This window comes from Halichoerus grypus, chromosome 6, assembly GCF_964656455.1.
Source record: "Halichoerus grypus chromosome 6, mHalGry1.hap1.1, whole genome shotgun sequence".
In the NCBI taxonomy this organism is placed as follows: domain Eukaryota; kingdom Metazoa; phylum Chordata; class Mammalia; order Carnivora; family Phocidae; genus Halichoerus; species Halichoerus grypus.
The window spans coordinates 128,987,690-129,013,827 of NC_135717.1; the positions used below are offsets into that span (position 1 = coordinate 128,987,690).

At 36.0% G+C, this 26,138-nt stretch overlaps 1 protein-coding gene across 4 annotated transcripts in view; it reads left to right on the forward strand.

Moving 5' to 3' along the window:
* The window catches only part of MSRB3 (methionine sulfoxide reductase B3), a 163,559-nt gene that overhangs the window by 70,108 nt on the left and 67,313 nt on the right, over positions 1-26,138 (forward strand). For all 4 annotated transcript variants that reach the window (XM_078076227.1, XM_078076228.1, XM_078076229.1 and 1 more), the window contains one exon: positions 10,237-10,265. In XM_078076227.1, coding sequence (XP_077932353.1) covers positions 10,237-10,265 — 29 coding nt within the window. The remainder of the gene's footprint in view (positions 1-10,236; positions 10,266-26,138) is intronic.

The window sequence follows — 26,138 nt, forward strand, 5'->3', positions numbered from 1 at the left end:
AGCTTTGTATAAACATATTCTCTAGACAACTCAAACATGTATTTTAACCCTAAAATTATTAACTAATGATTTAAAAAATAAACTCCTGTCTAAATAATATACTTCTGTGTCTTACTAAGTAGCATAATTAAATGATTAATTTCATGACTTGTAGCTATCATTATTAATATTACATGTTATATTTAACATAGTTATTAAGCTGTGTTATAAAACAATGGTGCAATGAGGCCCTAATGAGGTACTTAAGGTTCTGTAAAGTGTGGAGGGTGATATTCTTTTACCTTTCCATCTCGCATTGACATCTTCAGAGGCTACTGAGGTGTGTGGAGTCTGCCTCTATACTCATCAACTCTGGATTGCCCTTGTTTGAGTTTCTTTTGTTGATTCCTTAAAATTTTAGGATCTGCCATTTATTGTGTGTAGCACTAAGCTGCTAGGCACAACTTGTATTGTTCTACTTCTGATTACAACCTAGAGTAGAAATGAAAATTTCCAGGGAAAATAAGAAAACAAATATTATGTGTAAAACTGATGTAGGGCAATAAATTTTACCACCTCCCAAGTCTGCCTCATCCCCCAGAGAGCACATGCCAACTATGTACACAACACCAGTGTTAAAGGACCAGGCAAAACCACTGGAAACATTCTCCCACAGCGGTATGACGAGACAGAGAGCCCATTGATCAGAGTCTTATGTGTGCCTACTGGTGGTCTCTGGTAATTTGCAGGAACAGCTGCCCTGTGGTCAAGATGCAGGTAAAGCACTTTGGCCGAATCTGGTTAAAAATAATGAGGGAGAATAGAGAAATCAAAACTATATTGTACCTAAAATGGGCATAAGTGTATAAGAGCTGTAGACATTTTTATTTCCAGCTAATTTCTGGGTTTTTGGCTTTTATTGGAGGTTTGAGTTTACTAAATATCTGGCTGAAGAAGAAATGAAGTGTGGTGGTTTGTGAGGGCTTCCATAACAAAGTGCCACAAACTGGGAGGCTTAAACAACAGAAATGTACTGTGTCACAGCTCTGGAGCCTGGAAGTCCCAGATCAAGATGTCAGCAGGGTTGGTTTCTCCTAAGTTCTCTCTTCTTAGCTTGTGGGTGACTGTCTTCTCTCCATGTCTTCACGTGGTCTTCCTTCCTGGTGCGTCTATGTCCTGATTTCCTTTTCTCATAAGGACACCAGTCACGTCGGATTAGGGTCCACTTGAATGACTTCATTTTAACTTAATTACCTCTTTAAAAACCCTATTTTCAAATACAGTCACAGTACTAGGGGTTAGAACTTCAAAACAAGAAATTTTGGGAGGACACATTTCAGCTTATAATATGAAGAAGTGTCCTCTATTAACACTGTTTCTTTAGTGCTTTGAATTTATTTTCAACAGCTAAAGTATCTTTAGTTTAGAGGTCTTATTCTCCCTCGAGATATAAATATACACAAGACACAATTAAATTATTTTAAAGGAAACGTATGATTAAGTGCTGTAAATTATACAGACGGGAAATGATACTGGAATTTTAAGAAGGCAGTTATCAATCTGGCTTCGGGAACAATTATGGAACCTGGGAGCCAAAAATGGCCTTAAGAATTGTCTGTTTTTTCAGTCTTACTCGTCTATAGGTTTGAGTTGTACAGATGCAAATTTTTATCACCTCACACTCACTTTTCCTCTGTTCTCTCCTTTTCCCTTCTCCTTTTCTTTATTCTTGGGAACTACAGAAAAATTTAGACAGCTTACCTCTCCATGGAATAGTTTCTGTGGAGCAACACTGATTTATTTCAAATGCTTCATTTTACTAATGAGGAAAATGGGGCTCACAAGTTAAATGACTTGTCCTGGTTTCTGAACTTGATTCCAGGTCTCTTGATTCTTACTGCTATATGCTGTTGAGTGCATTGTGCAACTATTTTGTTTTTTTATTTTATATTTTTTGAAGATTTTACTTATTTAGTTGAGAGAGAGGGGGAGAACACAGAGGGAAAGGATGAGGGAGAAGCAGGCTACCCACTGAGCAGGGAGCCTGATGTGGCACTCGATCCCAGGACCCTGAGATCATAACCTGAGCCGAAGGCAGACACTTAACTGACTGAGCCACCCAGGCACCCCGAATTGTGCAACTATTTTAATAAGAGAACGTTTCATTTGTGTTTTAAGGACAAATAAGATTTCTTCTCTATGTTGTGTAAACAGATCATTTATATTATTTTGCATTAGCCTTCTCAAATATTTCCAGTTTCTTCAGTTATTTTTATTGCTATTCTCTTATTGTTTGCTACATCATTTTGGCACTCATATTAAAATCATACCCCAACTAAGATCACAAGCAGAGTAATACATTCTGTTTATATATAGGTATATATATTTAGCCAAAATATTGCGAGTTGTACTTGTAGCCTACTAGGTCAACTTTAGTTAGTATCTTCGTTTAGATAAAAACCTACCGTTTACTCAACTTATAATACATGCCAGAGCTTGACCTAGGAACTTCATAGTATTATACACAGAAATTATAAAGGGCAAATATATTCCTTCCATCCTATAAAGAGCGAAACCAAGACTTAGAGCGGTAATTACCTTCTCCAAAGTCACATAGGGTAGCAAGTGGTAGACCTGAGCCGGGCTCTGGTCTGTCTGTCTCCACTGGCTGGCTTTTCCACGACTATCCCCTCAATATTAAGTGATTCATAGACTCTACCACTCTGCTGCATAAAGTCTCCCACAAACATATCAGGGTGGCAGGGATCCCAGTGACAGGGACACGGCCTGGTTACAAGGAAAACACAAAAACCAAACAATACCAGGCTCATGTGGGGCATCTTCAAGCAAGCTTCCTCAGGTTTGCTGCTCTTTGGCTGACTATTTTGATTTCTAAATTTATGGGTTGTTTGATTTATTTTTGCCAGGTTTTTTTTTTTTTTTTAAATTGAGCATGCAGTTAATGGACACCTTTTATTTGTACATTTTTCTCAGTTTTTAGTTGTGGTAGTTGATGTGTCTTTCAATGTTTAAATTTATTTTTTTCCCTGTGTATTTTTCTGTCTTTTGTATTTATGGCATCATTATCATCAAAATATAACACAGAGGCCTGAATTTTAAACACAATATAAGTAGATACCTCATAACCTAGTACTGCTTTGGTTATAATATCAGAATATTTTGGGTTAAAAGTAACAGAAATACCCCAGTAAAAGTGGCTTAACAATGACAGACTTGACTACCTTAACAGGAGCGCTAGAGAAAGGCCGTTCTGGAACTGGAACAGTATCAAAGTTCTATGTTAGCATTTCTGTGATTTCTCTTCGCCTTCCCTTCAATGTTACAAGATTGCTGTAGCAGTTCTAAGGGTCATATCCTTGAATAATAACCTCAAAGGCAGGAAACAGGGAGAGAGAGAGAAAGTAGGAAAAGGGCCTTCTCCCTAAATCACCCCTGTCCTTTTCATGGAGAAAAACCTTTCCAAGAAGTGTCCCAGCAGACCTCCCGGTACCGCTCACTGCTCGGAACCGGGTTACCCGCCTGTCCGGGAACCAGCCACTGACGAAGGACAGGGGGAAGGCCACAGCTGGTGGGGCCTGGTAATGATTCATTCCTGGTGGGGGGGACACATGAGCACCCTTCCAGAGCTGGAATTCTGTCTTCGGGAAAAAGGAAGACTGGCTGTTAGATAGGCAAACAACAGTGTCTGCCACAATTGTTGAACTCTTTTAGTATGGTCAAATAACCACATGAACAGATGTAGGATTACAAGTCTGACGAGTGCCAAGAAGGAGCAACTGGTGCTCTACGAGTATAAACTCAAGGGATTTGATTTAAGGTCATCTGGCCACTCCTTTTTATTTTATTTTATTTTATTTTTTAAGATTTTATTTATTTATTTGAGAGAGCGAGAATGAGAGAGAGAGAGAGAGAGCACATGAGAGGGGGGAGGGTCAGAGGGAGAAGCAGACTCCCTGCTGAGCAGGGAGCCCGATGCGGGACTCGATCTCGGGACTCCTGGGACTCCAGGATCATGACCTGAGCTGAAGACAGTCGCTTAACCAACTGAGCCACCCAGGCGCCCCTGGCCACTCCTTTTTAATGCACTGATGATGAAGCTAATATGTGGAGAGAGTTTTAGAAGTTAAGTAGGCAAAGGGGTTAAGGGATACTAGAATGAGGGGGGGGGCGCTTTCCAAGCAGAGGAAGCATGTTGTGTTTATGGAGCCAGGAGAAGGCACACAGATACTCACCACTATTATTACTAGCCTCTGGTTTGATGAAGGCCTGTGGGTTACCTTTAGAGTAAGAGGAAATTCTTAGGCTTGTAAGTAGGTTCCTGAAATATTGAGACTTCTGAAGATTTTCTTTGCTTTAAGGGGACAACAGAAGAGGTTATTTGACCTGGACTGTTCTAGAAAATCCTGGGTATGGAGTTGTCATATATAATAACCTTATAGGCAGAAATCAGTCTGTTACTCCTTCTTCTTCCCTCTAATGATTTCTGCGGCTAGAATCTTAGATTGACATCAATTAAAAACACTAAGAATGGCACCCTCACCTTTCCACAGGTTACCTAAAACCTTTTGGCACACTGACTCCATCAACTCCATGTAGCTCACACTTATATGGTTCTCATTAAAAAGTTTTTAATTCAGTTGAACATTAAGCAAAAAGCAGTTTCTCTGACACTTTGAGGGTTCCACAAAGGAGACAATACAATTTTTTAAAATAATAAAATAAATAAAAACTTTTGACTTCAATACACAGAACTTTCCTGGACCCTGGGTTATTTCCTATAAATAGAGAATAGTAGTTTTTATAAACTATAAAACAGGGCTATAGAACTCTAACCAAAGACTAAAACCACCCTCTTTTGAAAACCTACAGTTCTGTTACCAAAAGAATGCATGCATTATATACTTTAATGATTGAAAAAAATAGTAATGATACTTAAATTCTCCTCGCAACTACAAATTCATAGAAACTATTCAGGTTGAAAAATTTGGAGTTTTAGTTTAGGCCTTTTTTTAGTGTGGTATTATTGTTACAAGTGCTCCAAAACAATAGTGGCTTAAATACAGTAATAAGATTGATCATGGTGCTACTATCGTGTATATACCTTCAGCACAAGGGCTGGTGAAAGGCTGATACTCTGATATCAGCTTCTCTCTCATGATCTAAGAATGGCTGCTTCAGCTCCTGGAATCACATCTACATTCCAGCCAGTGGGAAGAAGAGAGGGATGCAGCTCCGTGGAAGGGCATGATGCAGATGCTATACACGTCACTTCTGCTTGCATCCTTTTGGCAAGAACTTAGTTACATGGTCACAACTAGCTACAAGAGAGGTAGGAAATATTGTGGAAAAATTGTCTTAGGCAGGCAGCCCATGTGCCTGTCGAAAACTCAGAGAGTCTATTTCTAAAATAAAAAAGTGGAGAATGGATATTGGAAGACCGTAGCAGTGTGTGCTATGTTCGCCATCTTTTGGCAATTGCCAAAGGAACTAGTTGTGTAGCTTTAAGCTGAGATGTGAGTATGTAATCAAGGGGTTAAATGAATGTCTGTGCAGACACAATTCTATTTATGCATCTTATACTCCACATAACCTTACTTCATTCATTTTTATATTCCTGCCATCTAGCTTAATACACTACTGAAAATAAGCACATCATACATGGTTTGGAATGAATGAAGGAACATCCCTTTTTGCCTTTCTAGTATAATCTGTATTATGTGTGAATTTTTTTTTCGCACTTGCCATTTGTTTGTTCCTATCTATACTTTGCTTACTTTTTTAAAGAGGATTTAGAAGTAGAGATGATCAGAGTCCATAGTACAATAGAGACAGGCTTTGTGTCTTGTGTGTGTAAGATCTGAGAAGTCTGAATTAACTTCTACCACAGGACCAACTTTCCTTAACCCCCAAAGTGATAGTATTAACCCTACTATTAAGTCTTAATTATTAATAGAGTAGTTGTGTGTTTTTTGAAGGTTCAGGACTGTGTCCGAGAATTATAAAAACATTCTTGTTTTTCAGCTGATACCTGATGTCGTTAATTAGTTTGTGAAGACGTTTTCTCTGAACTTTATGTGTGTATTTTACATATTGACCAGCTATCTCTGGAGAAGATAAGATGGCCTGAGGAACGAGAGTTTTTTGATACGATTTTTCACATCTCAGAAAGAGGCATTTTATTGAGTTTTTGGCCACTGTACCTATTTTTTTAGCCTTCTGTTAACCTCCAGATTCATTTGTTCATGTGTTAATTCCTACTACACATTTTTAATAACTCTTAAATGCCTCATGCTGCAGTAAGTGCTGGGAATATGAAGATGGACCAGACCCAGCCTGCATCTCTCTGAGCTTAGTGTCTCTGACACACAGTGTGGGGGTCTCTGTGCCAGGCCCCACACCGTGCTGTAACTGAGGGGCAAGCAAGGAGCTCTGGGAGGCAAGGGGGAGCAGGCAGAGTGTTGATGGAATTGAGGTGAGTCTTCATAGTTGAATAAGAGCTTGTCAGTGATGAGCTGGGGGGAGAGCATTGGAGGCTGAGGGCACTGGATGCAGGCTAATAATATGGCAACAGTTTCATTTGGTGAGAGTGTGGGATACAGTGTGGGTTAGAGTTGGAGTGGGAGACCTGGGACCAGGGCCCCTCAGACACCATGCAGAGGAGTGTGAACTTGATATCCCTCAATCAGTAGCTTTGAAACTTTTTTGTCTGTGACCCATAGTAAGACATACCTTTTTACATGATGATTTATTACCAGGCCTGGTCCTATCACTTGCGGGGCCTGGGCAACAGGACAAATGGGGATACAAGATAGCTAATTATTTAAGAAGTTATAAGTCAAGGCAATAAACTATTACAAAAGGATATACCAATCTACTTTGACAAATGTACCTTATAACAAAAACAGTAAAAATTGTGTGTAAAACCACTGATACCAAATAACTGAGAAGAGTGCAAATTTAAAGTTAATTTAGACTTCCACCAAAAGGCTGTCATTCATCCTGGGGAAACTCAGGGACGATGGCAACCAGGCCAAGTAGAGGAGAGGAGGAAAAGGCTCCCTCAGCCGTCTCTTCTGATGGCTGTGGCATCTGTCCTTTGTTTTCTTCTCTATGGCGGGGGGGAGGAGCTCTTCTATCTGTCCTATCATTGCCCCTTTCCTATCCGTACCAGCCAGGCCCCTGAGTTCCAAGGGCCATCTAGACTGTGCCAGTCTGGTCTAAGGGGCAGCCTCTGGCCCCTTGGTGTTCCAGCTTCCTACTCTCGTGGAAGGGTTTGAATTAAGAATTCTCTGAGCAGAAATGTGGAAGAGTAGGGAAAGCATGTTCCTCTGTCCTCTTTGCTCGCCCATCCTTCTGTCCTCAGGTCTAGTCTCCCTCCTTCCAGCAACAGCTTTTGACCACCCCTTGGGCTGGAGGTACACACACACTAGTCGCACAACCTGACTTAAAGAAAGGGCTTTAGTCCCTAGGCTGAGGAAGCCAGCTCAGGGCCATTTGGGTGGAGAATGCTGGGGACCCTGGTACTTGGAGCTTCAGATAGAAGGGACTCCTTACCTGGTGGGGAGGAGGACACAGCCAGAGGAAGGCCAGAGCAGAGGTTTTTTTGCTCACTTGTGAGGGTGGTACTGCACAACACACATGTGCGATCATGCACACACACAAATGCACATACATGTAATTAAAAGTTGCACAGAATTGCACATACTCTCACTATGTGAAGCGCATTTGTCTTCTATTCTATTTCAGTTTATTAATTTACTTATTATTTATTTATTTTTAACGATCTTATTTATTTATTTGACAGAGAGAGAGAGAGAACAAGAAGGCAGAGCAGCAGGCAGAGGGAGAGGGAGAAGCAGGCTTCCTGCTGAGCAGGGAGCCTGATGCGGGACTTGATCCCAGGACTCTGGGATCAGGGCCTGAGCCGAAGGCAGACGCTGATGACTGAGCCACCCAGGCGCTCCTATTTCAGTTTTTTAAAAACACTAGTTGTAATCCACTAAATGAATTTTATAATCCATTATTGGGTCAATTTGTGACCCAAGTTTGGAAAGCTCTGCTCTAGTTTTTGAGGTGGTGGTGATGTGATCGGATTAGTGTTTTGGAAACTTCTGGCAGCTGATGGGATAATAGATTGGAAGGGAGGGTGGGATACTGGTTATGAGATTCTGAGCAAAAGATAGGCCCGAAGATGGTAAGAGTGAGAACAGAGAGGAGGGAAGATAGTAGAATCAACAGGTCTTGGTGACTAATTTGATATTGGGGGTGCAGAAGAAAACTGGAACAATGTCATGATATCCAGTTTCAATGCTATATTGCAGGGAGTTATATTTGAGGGAAAAGAAATTGAATTCAGCTTAGTACATATACCATTTGAAGCCCCAGGACAACCTTCAGGTAGTATTGCTCGTTCGTTGGAGAGAGGTTTAGTAAAGTCGGGACTGTAACAGGGCTTTTGGGTTTAGCGATAGGAAGCCACTGATAAACTTTAGCAAGGACACATTGTAGTGGCTCCAAGAGTGAATATATTGGGAGGTGAGGAGAAGAAGACATACGGTAGAGTTTCTCCGTTCCATATACTTGATTGTAAGCGCAGGAAAATAGGGCACCAATTTGAAGGAGGGCATTCATCTCATCCCCGAGCACTTCTCTGCAGAAGGGAGGAGGGACCTGCAGAAACCTGGGGATTGAAGATACAGCAGAGAGGAGTCATTCACACAGTCTGGTTTCAGGCTGGATGAGAGAATGCCTTTTAGCGTAGAAGTGGAGGGAATCTTCGACAAAAGGAAGAACACCTCTTATGCAGGTGAGGAGACTGTGTGTGGAAGCAGAAGATCCCCTGAACAGACAGTTGTGTTCAAGCACTGTGTCCGTGCTGTGACCAGTGGGGAAGATAGGCAAGGAAACCAGCAGGGCATGGGGCAAGTGTCCTTTAGACTGGGGCTCAGGGAAACAAAGAAGAGGGCCTGCGGCAGGGCTTTCCAGAACAGAAGAGAGGACAAAAAGCAAAAATGGTCTGCACCTGAAATGGTAGTCAGGGACGGGTCAGAGAAGGATTGAGAGGACACTGTGGTTAGCCAGGGCTTGGGAAAAATGCGCACCTGGCTTGCAGTGCTGGTTATTGATAACCATGGTCGTCATAATACTTTTTTTTTTTTTTTTTTTTTTTACAGTTATTGACTTAGTTTAAGTATCAGGTGAAACTTTACTTGAGAATACTTGAGAAAATGGGTCTTTATGACAAAGGAAGCTGCTTCTTGCTTCTCCTTCCCCCCTCTCCCCTTTGATGACTTCTCTTGAAACTAATTTAGGTAAAGAAAGCCACTGCTTCCAAAAGTGCTTTGGTACCCTGGCATAATTTCAAAGAAATCTCCTTTCCCACTTAGTTAACTACATTTCCCCAGGAAAAAAAAGAAAGTCTTCTCTGTCAATGTAACATCCCCTAACAGGACTCCTGCTGGTGGGTTCTTGTATCTCGCTGTGGCAGCTGTGAACATATATACTATTGATTGTTAATGTGTGATATAAATCCGACTGGAGCATGCCCACTAATTGGTTTGAGAGCTAGATATAGACAATGCTGTCTTATAGTAGCTTGTGTAGATAGGCCTAGTCATAGGGTTAATTCTGCTTGACAGCGCACCAGCAGCATCTTGAGAGTAATTACCCAACAGAAGTTTTCCCACAGCCGAACTGAGAGCTTCAAAGGCTTCTGAATTTACAACCAGTATTAACCTATATCTGAAACATAACGTTCCCACAAGGGCTCAGATTCTTTTTTCCTCTTTCTTATTAAATGTATGGGGTTACTAGGTTCATTTACTTGGTGAAGAACTTAGTGAAAAATTACTTGGTGTTGAATAATTGAAAATCTTTAATAATAAGTAAAGAGGATAAATTTAAATTTGAGTTTTTTATTGCTTTATTATATTACGGAAACAAGTTAATCTGCCTTTTTTTGGTCCATAATTTATCCTCCTTCTCTCAAAACAAGTTAAAAAGTTACTGTCTTTTTCTTACTGTGCTATCTCTACAGATAATGTGCATGTTTCGGGGACCTAGGATAATGCATACATCTAAAATAGTTAAAATAGATTTGTGTTTACATTTAAAAAAGTGATTTTCCTTGTTGACCAATGTACTGAAATCTATAACCATTGTATCCCCTCCCACAGAGTAATAGTTGCTCTTTAATAAGCAATTTTTATATTGTAAAAAATTTCTTTCTCTTTTCAGGTCAGAAAGCAAGTTTGACTCCGGTTCAGGTATGTTTACATTAGTAATGTTATTCTGAGTATATTTTATTTACATTATTCTCTGAGGAATAACTCATCAGATCAAGAACCTTTTTGATTTTAAACAGACTAGGCAGCCTCTTTTCAAAACATGAACCCCACCTCAAAGCAGGGCTATTGGCTGCTTGGAATCATAACTTGAGATATTCACTTTGGGATTCTTGATAGTTCTGTAATAAGCGTTAAATGCCCTATATCTGCAGAGTTTCATTTTAAATGCAGAAGTAAGGGTTGTACATACTTATTGCTCAAAATAGAATATTATTCTCTAAGTAGATAAAGCATCCTGGATAATTTGAAGATTATGTGCAAGCGACTTGTCATCAAATGTGGGTAATAAATACATTTAATCCTGCAAACTATAGTTTATGTGCTGCTGAAGGGAGCACTAATCCAAAAAACTATAAAGAGTTTTAGCCAATAGAAATATAAATTTGTCTATGATTCGTTAGTTTTTTAAAAATTTGTTTATTTGGGGGTGTAATGGAAAACTAAGGTCACCTTAAGCCATTATTTTGTATCTATCAAGACAGAATTTACATTTTCAGAAACAGTGGCATATCAACCTCATTAGATGTCTTCTTTTCATTAAGCATGAATGTAGCCATATAATCCTTAGGTTAGACTGTGTCCTTATGTCATTTGCTGAGATTTATGTGCTCCAGAGTGTCTAATGGTGTTTATAATTAAAGCACAAAAAATTGTCTCGTATTCATACAAAGGAATTATGCCCTTTAGTGAACTGTTAATAGGTAAATAAACATTGATTTTCAATTCCAGGAGAAAATAATTTAACAAAGAAACATATAATTTATTGAATTTAAAAGTAACATTCTTACTGTGGTTTGAGTTCCATTATGTTTTAACTTAAAAAAAGTTTTTGTTTATTATGTTCACAAAGGAATTAAGGACTATATATATATATATATATATATCTTCTTTTTTGTCGTGATGTTAAGGAGCTAATGTGCTTTTCTTCTTTAAAAGCTTCATCTTTCTTTCATTGTATACCTTTATGAATGTCTCCAACTTGGTGAGACTCTTTAAATATGAAGTCTGTACATTTGAGTTAACAGTTTCACCTAATTTGATAATCATAATTCTAGAAATCTGTCCATTCTGTGTGCTCTTGGGTTTCTGAATCACATCTGACAGTGAAAGCATAAGATACACATTTCTGGTTTACAATATTGACTAAATGGAGACTAAAGGCATGGTGGTATTATATCGATGATTTGACTTTTTATTGATTCATAGGAGGTGACTCAAAATAAGGTGAAAAGTCTTTGTCATTTTTTAAATATTAAAATCTTTAAGTATAATAAAAAATAAATGGAGAAAATTGATGGAATATGAATTTTTACATAAAAGTTGGGTGTCTTTTTATATCATTGCCAGTAAGTCACCAAATATTTATTAAGAGCCTACTTAGTTATGATCTGATTTAATTCCCTAAACATCAGGTCAGAAACTGGTTTTAGGGTAAAGGATCTGCAACGTAGCTCTTAAAAATGAAAAAGTCCACCAGGTTCATTTTGAAGGTAAAACCTGGAAAATAGTGTACAAAATTGAAATATTAGGCAGCTATTGTCAAAGTCAGAAAATTTATGTTGAATTTTCAAATCCAAATTGAAGCGTGCTGCTAAATTCTTGGAGTGATAGTTATACCGTCTGTAAGGGCACACACCTGTCACTCTGGTGACCAAAGATTTTGCTCATGATTCTTATTTTTTCCAAGTCCTAATTTAAAAAAAAAAAATGTTTATGATGGACGACATCTGCATATCTTTGAAAACTACAAAGTTCTGTACTCTGAAAAATCTTATGGGGAATACTGATTAAAAGTTTATTTATTCTTTTAATTTTGAAATTAAATATGTTGTGGAAAGAATTCAGATGGTTTCAAATTAAGAAACAGGTAATTATGTTTTCTTATAAGCTCTTTTAGCTTAGTATCGGATGAGGGAATCATGACAAAGGAAGCTAGAACTGTGTTCTTTGGCATGCTATATCATGCAAATTTTGGTTAGAAATAAGATGGCATATTGGAACAATTAAATGTATGACTTTAATAGATTCAGATTTTCTATTGTTCATCAAATACAAAAAGTAAACTAGCTCTGCTTAATGTTGTATACAGCTGTAACAGTGTTCCTGACAAAGTAAGATTTTTAAATGAAGGAAGATGCCAATCTTATTAAGAAAAAAACACTTAAAAAATAAATAGTTTGGTTAATGACTAGCCATAAAGGAAAGGATTTCAAAATAAAATTTTACATATATATATATATATATATATATCTTCTCTCCCAAGTAAGGAACCCAGCTTATGCAGAGCTTACTGCACATTTGCAATTTGTGTAAATGGATTTCTTACTGTGGAGTGAGATTCACGAGGAAGGAAGGAAATTTTTCATTGTTAGCACATGGTGAAAAATGTCAGTCGTTGAATACATACGCAAACAATCAACCTAGAGAGTGATTTATTTTTTTTTATCAAAATTGTATCAACTTTTTTCCTACAAAAGCAAATCCACAAACAGCTTGTGTTTTAAGTTTCAAAAAATTTTATAATGAAATAGTTCAACTATATATAAAAATAGAGTGTAGTATAATGAACACCCACATATCCATCATCTAGATTTTACGATTGTTAATAGTTTGCCATATTCGTTCCACTTTTCTTTTTTTGCTTGAAATATTTTAAAGTAAAATACATACATTTCATGTCATTTTTAAAGCCTGAAGATTATAACTGCCTTGACTTAGTGAAAGGGATCAACTGTTTTTTTGAGGTTGTCATTTGTCTCAGAAATTTGAGTCACATACAGATTCTTATGGAAAGGATCGTGGCATTACCATGTCCCCATTCAGTTAAAGAGACATCGGAAGTTTTATCTGTGGTGAAGGTTAAGAAAACCTTCAACCAGAAGGTAGTGGCACTGAATTAATTCTGATCCAAGAACCCCAGGAATGTTCTGTCCTCAAGATCAATTTAACACTTGATTAACACTTTAGCTGCCATCTAGCTGTGTCCTCTGTCTCCTGAGGTATATGCTGATTAAACTCTGTTTCTGTTAATTTGTAACTCAATCACCTCAAGTTTTTGGCTTTGCTGATTGAGAGCAATCAACCTACCTTCTTTCTAAAGGAGTTTTAAGGTTTCCGTTTTAATACTTTTTCCTAGTTGATGTACTAATGTTGCTTGCCTGCAATCGTGTGTAGTTGGTGATTTTACTAATAGAGTAAAACAGACTTCCTTTTATGTTCAGAAGTAGCAAGAAGCTCTGCTCTTCTCCCCACCTCCCAAGAAGGGAAGTTAGTCGATGCTGGAAGAAGCAGAGCATTGAGTTTAATGTAGTGATTAAACATGAAAGCTATATATCAAATCTCAGGAGAAACATGCTCTTGAAAGAGGCAGGGAACTGTGGAGCGTATTGCATGATAGGCTATGTAAACAGAGCCCTGGAGGTCAGTGTGTGGATGCGAACCAATTAAATAAAGAAATTACTGGCTTTGCTTTCTATCATCTGGATGGGGAGGATCACAAGTTAACATGCACAGGGTTGAAGTGTAAACTTTGCTTGAATAAGTTATAGGCACCTCTGGAAACGTCATTAACTCTTTCAATTCACTACTACATTCTTTTTCGTTTTTAAATTTAACCCAAAGAAGTTAAATCAAAAACAAAATATATGCTCTCTTTGCCCTTCTGTACATGTCCATTAGCAAAGGTGCTAGTGATGAGTAGAATGGAAGAGAAAGCAGAAGATGAACCGCTGAGAAGAGCAGAGTTGACTGTGCGGTCAGATTTTAAGAACGTGCACAGTCTTAAAAACAACCCATTTGGAAAAGCAGAGCTCTTGCAGAATAACTGAAAAAAGATGTTTTCCTCTTCTCCTGAATACTGGGTATAAGGCAAAGCTGTAGTTGGAATTTACCAGTCACTACATGGCATCAGGATAGTGTTATTTCTGTTCTATTAACATAGAATAGTTTTTTGACCAAGAAGAACCTGAGGTCTATAAGTTAATAACTATATGTTAAGGACTGCCTAGAGTCCAATTCTATGGTCTTAACCTTCTCAGGCAATGTTTGGATGAGAAAATGAAATCTCAGGTTAAAATGGTATAGTTTCATGGTCCATAAACATTCAAAACAAAGATTTTTTTTTTTTTTTCTTCTGTAGAGTCATGTTGGCTGAGAAAGTGAATAAGCTTATGTTTAGTGCTTGTTGATTCTGGGCTGCTTGGAATAGCTATACTAAGGAAATGGGCTCATAGAACACAGCAACTCAAAGGTATAAGATTTCATGAAAGTAAATTATGGAGGATTAAGAAACCTAATGAGCATGGTTTAGTGTGGAGAGTAGAGGAGGGAGCTCACTATTAAATAAAGCCCAAGAGTGTACAAGGTTAGGAGATCCTAAAAGACACGATAATAAAAGGCACAACAGAATATAATTATCCTGAAGGAAAAAAAAAAAAAAAAAACCAACAAAAAACCTGAGGAACAAAAAGCAGCTAGAGTCGCTTTTAAGATCTGTATAAAAAGGCCTCTACACCGGGGTAAGGAAATCAAAGAATATAATCAGTTAAAGCTTGAGGCAAAAACATAAGGGCAATGAAAAATACAGTGGACTGTTAATGGTGGTCACTAAGTTGAAGGGAAATGAGGAATTTGAATATAGTAGAACTAGAGTTTTGAAAGCTTGTGAACAAATGAGACAGTCTGCCTAACATAGTAAGGTTTTCTCAAGAAATGTTAATAAAGGAAACATTTTCAGATCTTACCAATGTGGAGATTATGATGGCAATACTTTTCAGCTGCTTCAAATCAATTTTGTCATTTTTAATTTCTTCTTTTTGAAGGGCTCGTAACAACAAAGAGCAAGGAAATAGAATATAAATCTCTAGATGAGTATTGAAATCTGTCTCTGAGCATCATTCATTAGTAGAAATAAGAAAAATGTTGTCTATTCATCTGTTCATTCATTCAACCTATGTTTATCAGGCATACTATATGCCGTACCTAGACGCTGAGGTTATAGCTGTGAACAGGGTGGATATAATTCATTCTCTCCTAAAATCTTATAGCTAGTTGGGCCATTATACAAATTCACATGGATTTTTTTTGCATATTTGGCTGAGAAGGGCTAATAAGGTTAAATTTAGATCCAGATGGTGAATTGAAGAACTTGCGACATTTAAACATAAGCTAATATATTTTGGGTTTTGACAAATTTACCTTTCTTTACTTTATTCGAACCATATCACTTTGGTTTCCACTTTAACTTTTAAGAGACCAGCCTAATAATGCTATTGGTTAGTGTGTAGTTTTTCTCTAGCTTCTAATAAGGAGTGACATTTCACATTTGATTATCATTAAAAGAGATTAACTTACAGGAGAACAATGACAAATGTTAGCAAATATTGTTCTCATCTTCACTTTTAATTTTTAATTTATTCTTTTACTGGATCCTAATCAAGTTTGGCCTGAAAATCAGGCAGCCTTCTTTATAACAATCTTACTGAATTGTGTAGAAGCAAGTAGAGGGGACAGAGCCTTTCATCTCCTTTTATAAACTAAACACCAGGAAGCAGCAAGTCATAGCAGCGAAGTGCAGAGGTTTGGGATCAGATGGATCTAGATGAAGACTCCTTATTTCTAATAATTTTCTATTGGTTTTCTTGGATTTCATGTATACCATTATGTTACATACTTGAATTTTGTTTTTCTTTTCTTCTTATTTAGAATTAGAGCATTTAAAGCTATGAATTTCCTTCAAAAAGCTTTAGCTTTTTTTATTTTTTAATTTTTTAATTTTTTTTATTATGTTCAGTTAGCCAGCGCTTAGTACATCATAAGTTTTTGTTGTAGTGTTCAATGATTCATTAGTTGCGTATAACACCCAGTGCTTTTTAGCTTTTTTTACGTTGTATTTTAAATAGTTGCAGTTTTGGCTTTCTTTTGGACACAATGATTACTTGGGAAAATGTTTTACATTTCCATATGTTCTACTTTCTATTTTTGTTTGTAATTTTCAGTTTCATTGCTTGGTGGTCAAAGACTGTAGCCTTACTATTTTTTAGTAGTACGTCTATTATCCAATACTTATTAAAGGTGTAATTTTTGGCCTGAGATATGTTTAATTTTTGTAACTCTTCTGTGGGTGATTAAAAAACTATGTTCTCTGAAATGTAAAGGGTTTGGTACATAGTTATTAGATCAGTCTGAGTCATGATTTATATCATTATTTATTTAGTTTTTATTTTATCTGACAAGGACTTTGAGAGGAGGGAATTCTACCTCTTTAGATATCACTACCCCTGTGTTGGCAGCTTCTGGTCCTCTATGTTTTCCGGCACCAGCCATCTTGCTTGGGTCACGCATTGCTCTTGTCCTCCCATAGAGGACATTATCCCAAAGCAGCGCCCAAGGAAACGAAGGCTCCTCTAAACTTACATTATCCCAAGGAAACTTACATTATCCCAAATTTGTACATGAAGCAAAGAAGTTGTTTTACCGCCTGTAAACACCGGTGCTTTCCCCTTCCTTTTTGTCCTCAACGCCATCCCATAGCTTTGTTAGGAAAGAGGCTCTGAGACATTATCTTTTAAGGTTCAGCTCAAGCATTGCCCCTTCAATTAAATCTAGCCATCCTTGACACCTCCCCAGCAGTTAATCATTCCTTTCTCTGTGCAAACACTGGATCTTTAAATGGATTTATTATAGCATTTATGATCTGCTATAATTATTTGTGTGAATCTTTTCTTTCTCTCCAAATCCGTGAGTTTTTTGAAGGCAGGAACCATGTCTTACTCACCTTTATAACCTTGGTATCTGGTATGAAATAATTAGTCAATAAACAAAAATTCCATGAGGTTGGGAATCTTTGTCTGTTCTGTTCTTCCAATTGTGATAGAAACACTTAACTAACTACCAAAGATTTACTTTGCCCTTTCATAATGTAGAGTTGTTGCTGGAGTGGCTACTCAGCCAGAGATGACAATTTCCCATCTCTCTCCACGTGTGTGGGAACATATGACTAATTCTCCCAGTGGAGTATGTGCCATTTCTGGGTCAAGGGGATTAAGTTTCCAATATACTCCACCTCTCTCTTCTGAAATTATGTCAGAGGTACACGTTGAACGTGATGGCATCACAGTATGGAAGGAGTCTGGCTCCCTGAGTCCTACTTGGTAGAGATCCACTCAGGAGAGCCCTTCGGTCCAGAGCATCTTCACTGGCCTTTATGTAGAGGGAAATAAACTTTTATTGTAATAAGCCACTGAGATTTTGCCATGGTTTATTATGGTGGCTAGAGTCATACCCTGATTAGCCTGGTGCCTAGAATACTTCCTGGCAAATAGTTGGTACTTATGGATTATTGGTGGATAAATGATAAGATTTATGGTTAGGGATTATAATATCTAACCCAAAGATGATCCTTTAAATGAAGGATCATAGAAATATTATATACTGTGTTCTGTATAATCACTGAGCCTACCAGTTATCAATTGGCAAAATAACACCTCATAACAGGGCACCTTAAAAAGCAGTGACTTAAAACAATAATAATGTATTTGTGCTCACATGTCTATGGATTGGTTGGGAGTTGGCTGGCATAGGTTGGTCACAGGTTCGGTCCAAATCGGCTCCACAGTCTTGTCACTGATGATAACAGAGAATAGAGCAAACCTCACTATGCAAGCACATTTCAAGCCTATGTTTGCATCAGGTCTGCTAGCATCCCATTGGCTAAGCAAGTCACATGCCCAAGCTGAAAGCTAAGGAAGGAGAAAGAACTCTGTCCTTCCTACTCACTGATCATCCAGGTGTAAGTATTCTCTCTTCCCTCTAGTGGGAAGAACTGCTGAGTCACATGGTAAAGGGTGTAGAGATAGGAAGGGGAGAAGAATAGAGTCAATAATGAAATTTACTACATTAGAACATTATGTACTTATCCCAATTATTTGGTAGAAGTATTTATAGAGTTAGAAATATTATATATTTGGGCGCCTGGGTGGCTCAGTCATTAAGTGCCTGCCTTCAGCTCAGGTCATGATCCCGGGGTCCTGGGATCGAGCCCCACATCAGGCTCCCTGCTCGGCAGGAAGCCTGCTTCTCCCTTTCCCACTCCCCCTGCTTGTGTTCCCTCTCTCACTGTGTCTCTCTCTGTCAAATAAATAAATAAAATCTTTTTAAAAAAGAAGAAATACTATATATCTAAAGTGGATCCAGTTCCTTCTTTATAATCACATTATTTAGTAACCTAACTTTGGATATAATATTAATGGATATATTAAGATGAAAATATTTGTCTAATGCTTTACCACTTAAATAGTACCTTAATAAATCTTACCAAGTTTGAGAGCCACAAATCTCAGCAAGATACACAGGAATATTTTTTTACCAGGGAAGGAGCTGAGATACAGAAAGGTTAAGTGACTTATTTAAGGCCACATAACCAGTGAATGGCCAATCTGGGATTGGACTTCAGATCTCCAACTTACAAGGACTGTGTCCCTTTTATTAGATCATGAGATAGTTCTTTTAATGAGTGACTTTTGTTTTGTTTTAATTTTTCTATTATTAGCTTTTAATTTTTCTATAATTCCTATATTTAGCAACTATTATACAATATAAATTATAAAATTTATTTTTTCTCAGATTAAAAATAATAATATGATTATAAACATGTCTTGAAAATATAAAGTATAGTACAGATTTATATACGACTTCAATGTGGCTTTTAGTAGGCCATTGATATGTTGCTGGCAGTTTCCCAAGAGGCCTCAAAAGATAGCATTAATTGCCTCAGTGAATTTTCTGTGTTCTAGTATCTGATCTTAAACGTCCAACCTCAGGAACTTAGATATTTTAGTATCTTTCAGGGATGGACTCAAATTGATAAGCCCACAAGACTAATGGATTAAGCTAGAATGCCAATGTATTTGTTTATGATGAGAAATATAATTTTCACATGGCTCAGAATACACTTACATCTGTGTGATCAGTGTCTTCTTTCTTTTAAATAGTCAAGCTGTGTGACTCAAAATCACAGTAAGAACTCTATCAATTAGCCAAAATAAATCATTCAAATGGGGACTGAAATTCCCTTACTATAGCATATTAGCACCCTAAAGGCAGACCTACATGGGGAGTCAGATCATAACCAGAAAGTTGCTCTGTTAAGCACAAAATAAGAAAAAAGGGAAATAGACAAATTGAATATTTAGCTTTATGAATTTAAGTTAACATGAATTATCTATCTCAAAATAGGGATGGTCCTGGTCAGTGAGACTTTATATAACTTAACATACATTGGCTTTACCTTCATCCATTCATCCACCCAGCCATCCTTAGGAAAGACAGCTTTGCCATTGGGCTTGGAAAACATACGACAAGTCCATTTACCTAAGACTCTGTTTCCAAGTTCTTGGAGCAGGAGACCATGTGCGGAAACTTGAGAACTTAAAATTTACAGTTTAATTATTTCTTAGCTATTGAAGCACATATTAAAATTTTAATGGTTTAACATACCACTTCAGCATACTAAAATTAAGATATAGAAGAAGTTCAATATATAGATCTAGATATAGAACATTTCCATTACTTAGAATGTTCCCTCATATTTTCCTTCAGTCAATCCCCACTTCTCAGAGGCAACCGTTATTCTGACTTTAATCACCATTGATTAGATTAGTCTGTTCTTGAATTTCATTTAAAATAAAATCATACAGTATGTATTCTCTTCTGTGTGGTATCTTTTACTCTATATAATGTTTTTGAGATTTAATCATGTTACTTGTAAGTACCAGGAGTTATTGCTGGGTAGTAGTAAGTTGGGATGCATATTTTGGTCCAAATCACGTTACCATTCATGCATTTGGGCTTACTGAGCTGTCTCTGTTTCTGAAATTCCCAGGCCCAGATTACTGTTGTTAATGCACTGAGCCAAGTATGTAGACATTTTAATTTTGACTCCACATGATCAGTCGGTGAAATTGCATGTACATGTGGAACACTTACTCTATTTTAGACATGGTGGAGGCTGTATGAGTATGACACAGTTCCTCTCCCATGGATCTGGTAAGATAATTGTAGAGCTGAGATACATGCACACACACACACACATACACCCGACGATATCTGTATGTGCAGCTTCTAGTAATGGAGTCCTACTGGGATTTAGAAGGAGAATTATTTTAGGCTGCAGTGATTGATTAGGGAGGTTCCTTGTTGGAGGTAGGATTTAGATCTTCAAAGGTTGAAAGGAGATCATTTAAAATAAAGAGGCAGTTAAAGTCAGTCACAGAAGCAAAGGTACAAAAAGTATTTGAGGAACAGTAAGTAAACCAAGTTGCCAGAACTGCACGACTTTTGTTGGGAAGTAATGGTATAGTTGGGAAAGCACAGGTTAAAGAATTTGGACCTAACTGTAGATAATAGGATTAGTAATAATTGCTAACGTTGATTTTATGCCTACTCTGTGACGGGCACTGTACCAAGTGCTTTATATTTACTAACTCATTAGTAAATGACATATAACAACATATCAGTGGTCTTACTAACTCATTTAATTTGTATGAATCATACATCATTATTCCCATTTTATAAATGAGTAGACTAAGGCACAGAGAGGTTGGCTATTTTGCCCAAAGTTACATAGCTAGTAAGTGACAGAACTGGGATTTGATCCTAAGTAGCCTAATTCCAGAGCCCATAGTCTTAACCATGCAATAAAACCCCTAGAATATGAGTTTATATGATCAAAAAATATTTATGAATTTTTAGTGGTACACCTTTTTACTCATACACATGACAATTTTTATTCATGTACATGACATACTTGTCCAGACAGTCACACATGGGTTGGAGAGATTTTCTCCCCCGATAAGTAGATTCAGTAGTCTGTTGAGAAATGAGTTTTGGAGGTGATGTAGAGTTTTGATTTCTAAATGCAGATTATCCCCACAGCGTTAAATCACCTGCTGAAAAAGATATTCATGTGGGATTTGCTGTAAAGAAATGATTGATGAAGAATTAACAGTCTCTAGGGAATTTTTACTCATTTTGTTTTGGACAGCACCTTATTTTTAATACAGTTGAATATTAATATAATTCAATTAATACAGTTCACTGTAGTTTCTATAGGAAGTGAAAGTGCTTACCTTATATTGGTAGATATCCATCAAGTGGAATGAACTGGTGGTGATCGTTACCTTCTTGGGGGACAGTACATGGATTATTTGTCCATTCATGTTAATTGACATACCTTGCTCCTTCCTGGGCAGAAATAAGATACATTTAACTACAAAAGGTAGAAAATTTTGTTTTAAACACATGACATGGTTGCAGGCTTAAGATTTTTAACATTCTGTTTCAGTATGAAAATACTTTATTTAGGGAACAAGTACAAATGCAGTAAGCAAACTATCAATTATCTGCTTATTAAATCAAAATGTTCTATTAAAAATAGTTTAAAATGCCAATGACATTTTAGTTCTTTTTATGTCTCAATAATTTTTTGGTTCTATCTTTTGTATTTTAGAACTATGCTATAGGAAAGAACATTTTATAAGAGGTTCTTTTGATTTTTCATCAATTCCCTGAATAGGAATCAAAGATGAAGAAAATTAAAATTTTGCCTGATGACCACAGGTCTTTTAGTGCTTTTCAATATATATGTTTTGGAGATTCAAGTACTGTTTCTTAATTAATTTCTTAGTTAACTTAATAAAGAAACAGATGCCTTACATGATATTCAAGTTGTGAAATTAGTAGTCTTCTAGTTGTACTTTTTTTGTTTTTGTTGAAATTAAAGACATATTTAATTGATACATATCAAAGACATATTTAGTCAACATTATATTTTCACATAATAGCATGTGGTAATGTTTATTGAATAAGTGAGGAGTGAATGAAAAGTGGAATGATGTTGAGTTTTAAGAAGTATTTTGCCATTTCCAAAATAATATAGAATATTTACCAAATTGTTTTTTTTCTTCAAATAGCGTGTCTATAAATTACCTTACATCCAAATCATTTACATTGTGGATTGAAGGCCATTATGTAGAAGGCGAGAGATGTAAAGGACAAGAAAAGTCTATAACAATGAAAATATTTTATGGCAGAGCATAGCAACACAAAACAGTAATGCGAAAATTGAAGTAATATAGTAGTTTTCCTATCAAAAATGGTAAGCCTCAGGCTCCCCAGCCAATCAAAAATAGAGTTTGGGATATTTTTCTAACATTTTATATTTATATTTATTTCTATGCTGTATTAAAATTAATTCAGTTTTTCCCTTGTGGTGTTACATATTATAGTCAATAAACCATACTTTCACTGTATGAATGAAAATGGCATTGAAACTCATTCAAATGTAGTACCTTAGACTTATCCTAGTAGGAATTTATTCAAATTTATTGTATTTTGTGGCTTCCTTTATATTAATTTTTTACGTATTTGCTTTTTAAGTTATACTTAAAAAAAAAACAACTTATGGTTTTTATCATGACCTGCTTTTTAATTACCAGTATTCCAAAATATTGCCTACATATGTGGCTTTTGCCAATTTACTTATTAGGAAATTTTTTGGTTTTTTAAAATTCTAAGCAATATACAAATATATTTATTTTTGTAGCTATATGATTTTACATTTTTATTTCAGGATTGTTGAAGAATACTGCATAACTAGAACTTAAAATTGCCTATAGTTCCCAGTATATATGTTCATATATAAAAAATAAAAAATTTCCCCCCAAAGTCTAGATTTAAAATCATGTTAAATTCATTTATGATAAAATACAATTTTTTTCCAAAAGTTTTTTGTGTAGAACTAGTATGCTTTTTTGGTAACCTAATAATTTTATAAACTGGCAAATGTAGTCGTATCAGACAGATACGAACAAAACATTATGATGTTTTGTTAAAATCATATAAAATTTTATGAATGAACAGTGAAATTTTAATGTCAAAGTGAATACCATTTCATTAGTTTGGAAGTTTACTGTAACCATGTTCATTCAATTCCACAAATGTTTGTTGATTGTGCACTAAGGAAAGTTTTGCCTTGAGTAAGCTACTTGTAAACTGTTTTAGAATGACTTAGTATCAAACGGAAATAACTCTCAGCATAGAAATAAACTATTGTTAGGGTATTCACATATGATCGGGGATTAGCATGAAAGACAGTTGCCTCTCTGCTGCTTTATTTTGTAAGTTCACAAGGCCAGGGGAGGCTTTTGATTATTTTGTGCTTATGTGCTTACACATACCTGGGGGGAAATAATCACAGAGCTCAGTGTCCGTTTAATTATGCAGTTGATTTAATTGTTGATTCAACAGCTAGTTAAGGTTCACAGTATTTTAGTATTTGTGAACTTCTTGGTAGTATGGGTGACAATAAAGTAATGATAAATTAATATTTTTTCCTAAAATAGAACATTATACAAATGAACAAAGATGCATTGTTATTAGGATTGTTTTAAATGTAAAGAGATGCAGCTCAATTTTAACCAACTTTATTGTTTAATAAACATGACTCTTTAGATTTGAGGGAAATGTTTAAAGGCAATTATATTCTTATGTATGGTGAATTCTAATCTCTATTTTGTGACCAGTTTTTAAGAAAAGATCTTTTATGGTTTTTCAAAATCCTCTAATTTGTTTTGTAGAAATCTGAAGTGTATCATGTTTTAGCAATTATTTTTTAAATTGCGTTTTAGAAATTCCCCAGTTTAAAAAATAATTAGGTTAATTTTCATTTCTATCTTGTAACCAGTCCATAAGAAAGTAATCTTTTATATTCATTCAAAATAATTCAAATGTGTCCATTAGAAATCTAAAAGACACCATGTCTTTTATAAGATGATTGATAGGAACTTACTTTTCTACTTTCTTCTTCTTACTGCTAGATTAATAATCTTTCTCTTTTGGCATGATTTTTCAAAAAGGTTTTTTCCCAATTCATATGAATTTTGATAGATATGATATATCACCACACAAGTCAGGGTCTATGTAATAGAAAGACAAACGTTTCTCTGTTATCTGCATTTCTCACTGAGAGTCAATAGGTTGATTTTACATAGGATGATCAGAAACAGGAAAGCTATGATTTAGAAAATGTTTTAATCTGTTTCAAATAACTTAGCAGGGCAATCTGGTAAAAATGACATGATTAATGACTGAAGAAGATTAAAATATTTTCACATTCTGTTTTTAATGACCGCTATTTTAAGTTTCTACTCTAAAATTTATAACTAGTAAAATATTACAGGAAAAATATATCATTTATAAGCTACTTGAAGTTGTGTTTTACCTTATCAAATTGTGCCTGCTTTTTAGCCAAAACAGCATAAATTAAAAACAAATTTTAACTGAAATAATAGCCTGTGTGCTATTCTTAAATACATTCATTGAAGTGTTAATATTTATTAGGTTCAGCATAAAGGAGCTAAGATTATTGTTTTCAATTAGACAGGGTAGCAGTTCAGTCAGTATGTAATTTTTAAAATTTATCTTTACAACTAGGCAGATCTTCCTCATTTGGAAATAGATCATTTTGGTAAATTTAACTAAAAATGTTTTCAATGTGTATAAGTGGTGACAAGTAAAACTATTAACGTTGGAGTTTTGCCTGCTGAATCTAGTTGTTCTGCCTTTTTTTATCCAGAGATAATGATGTATATTCAGTCTCTGTCATATTTACCTAGAGGAAGTCTTTTTAATCCCTCATTTTTCTGCTTCGCTGAGGTTATGTGTAAATACTACATGAAATGGCAAATGGAAGAAAGTCTGTTTTGTCTAAAGATACCATTCATCTTAAACAAACACAATCTGTCTTTGAAAGCATAGTGATATGAGTTTTGTTTGGTGGGAGACGTAGCAGGATGGATAAGACCAAAGCAAAAATACGTTGCAAATGATATCAAGTGGTATTAAGCCCTTTTAAAAATTGGATAAATTGTTCTGATTGGTGTCTGTCTACTTAAGGGACTCACAGGCCCCCTCCACACACACACAGTTTCATTGCTTCTTAATTTCCACCATCACTGGCATACCATTTTTATGAAGACTTGCATTGATTTCTGACAGAAACCTGAAGCTAATTCTTAGTCAGATATCTTAGAGCACAATTTTCTAGAAAGCCATGTATATGAATTTACAATTCCACATAGGAAAAGGAATATGTTGCCTTATTTTAATTATTTCCAATTTTGAAACACCATAAAATGGAATAAAATAACTTTAACCTTTTATACTATGAACTTTTTAGAGACAGAGCCCTGTTTATCCTCTACTGTATTTATCCCCAGCACTAAGCACAACTAGGTCACAAGTGATGACTGAATAAATGTTTACTAAGTTTATGCCAAAAGAATTAATCTTTTACTGCGTACATTTGCTTACTTACAATTATGAAAACTAACAACTTTAGTATTGTTCCTGCCATCTTGTTTTCTCTGAATTATGCTTGTCCTTGCTCTCCTTTTCTTTCGTTTTTTTCTTTTGGTTGGATTGATTAAATTTTTACCATTAAAAAAATAAAACCTTCTAGTTACAATTGATATACTATATCTATTATCTCTACAATTTAATTTTAAGGAACATGTTTGACCTTGTATTTTTCTGTTCATGTTGGGAATTAATTAAAATATATAACTTCTTTCTGCTTCTCCCAATATAAGAACTTTAGCACTTTTTTTTTTTTTAAAGATTTTATTTATTTATTTGACAGAGAGACACAGTGAGAGAGGGAACACAAGCAGGGGGAGTGGGAGAGGGAGAAGCAGGCTTCCCGCTGAGCAGGGAGCCCGATGCAGGGCTCCATCC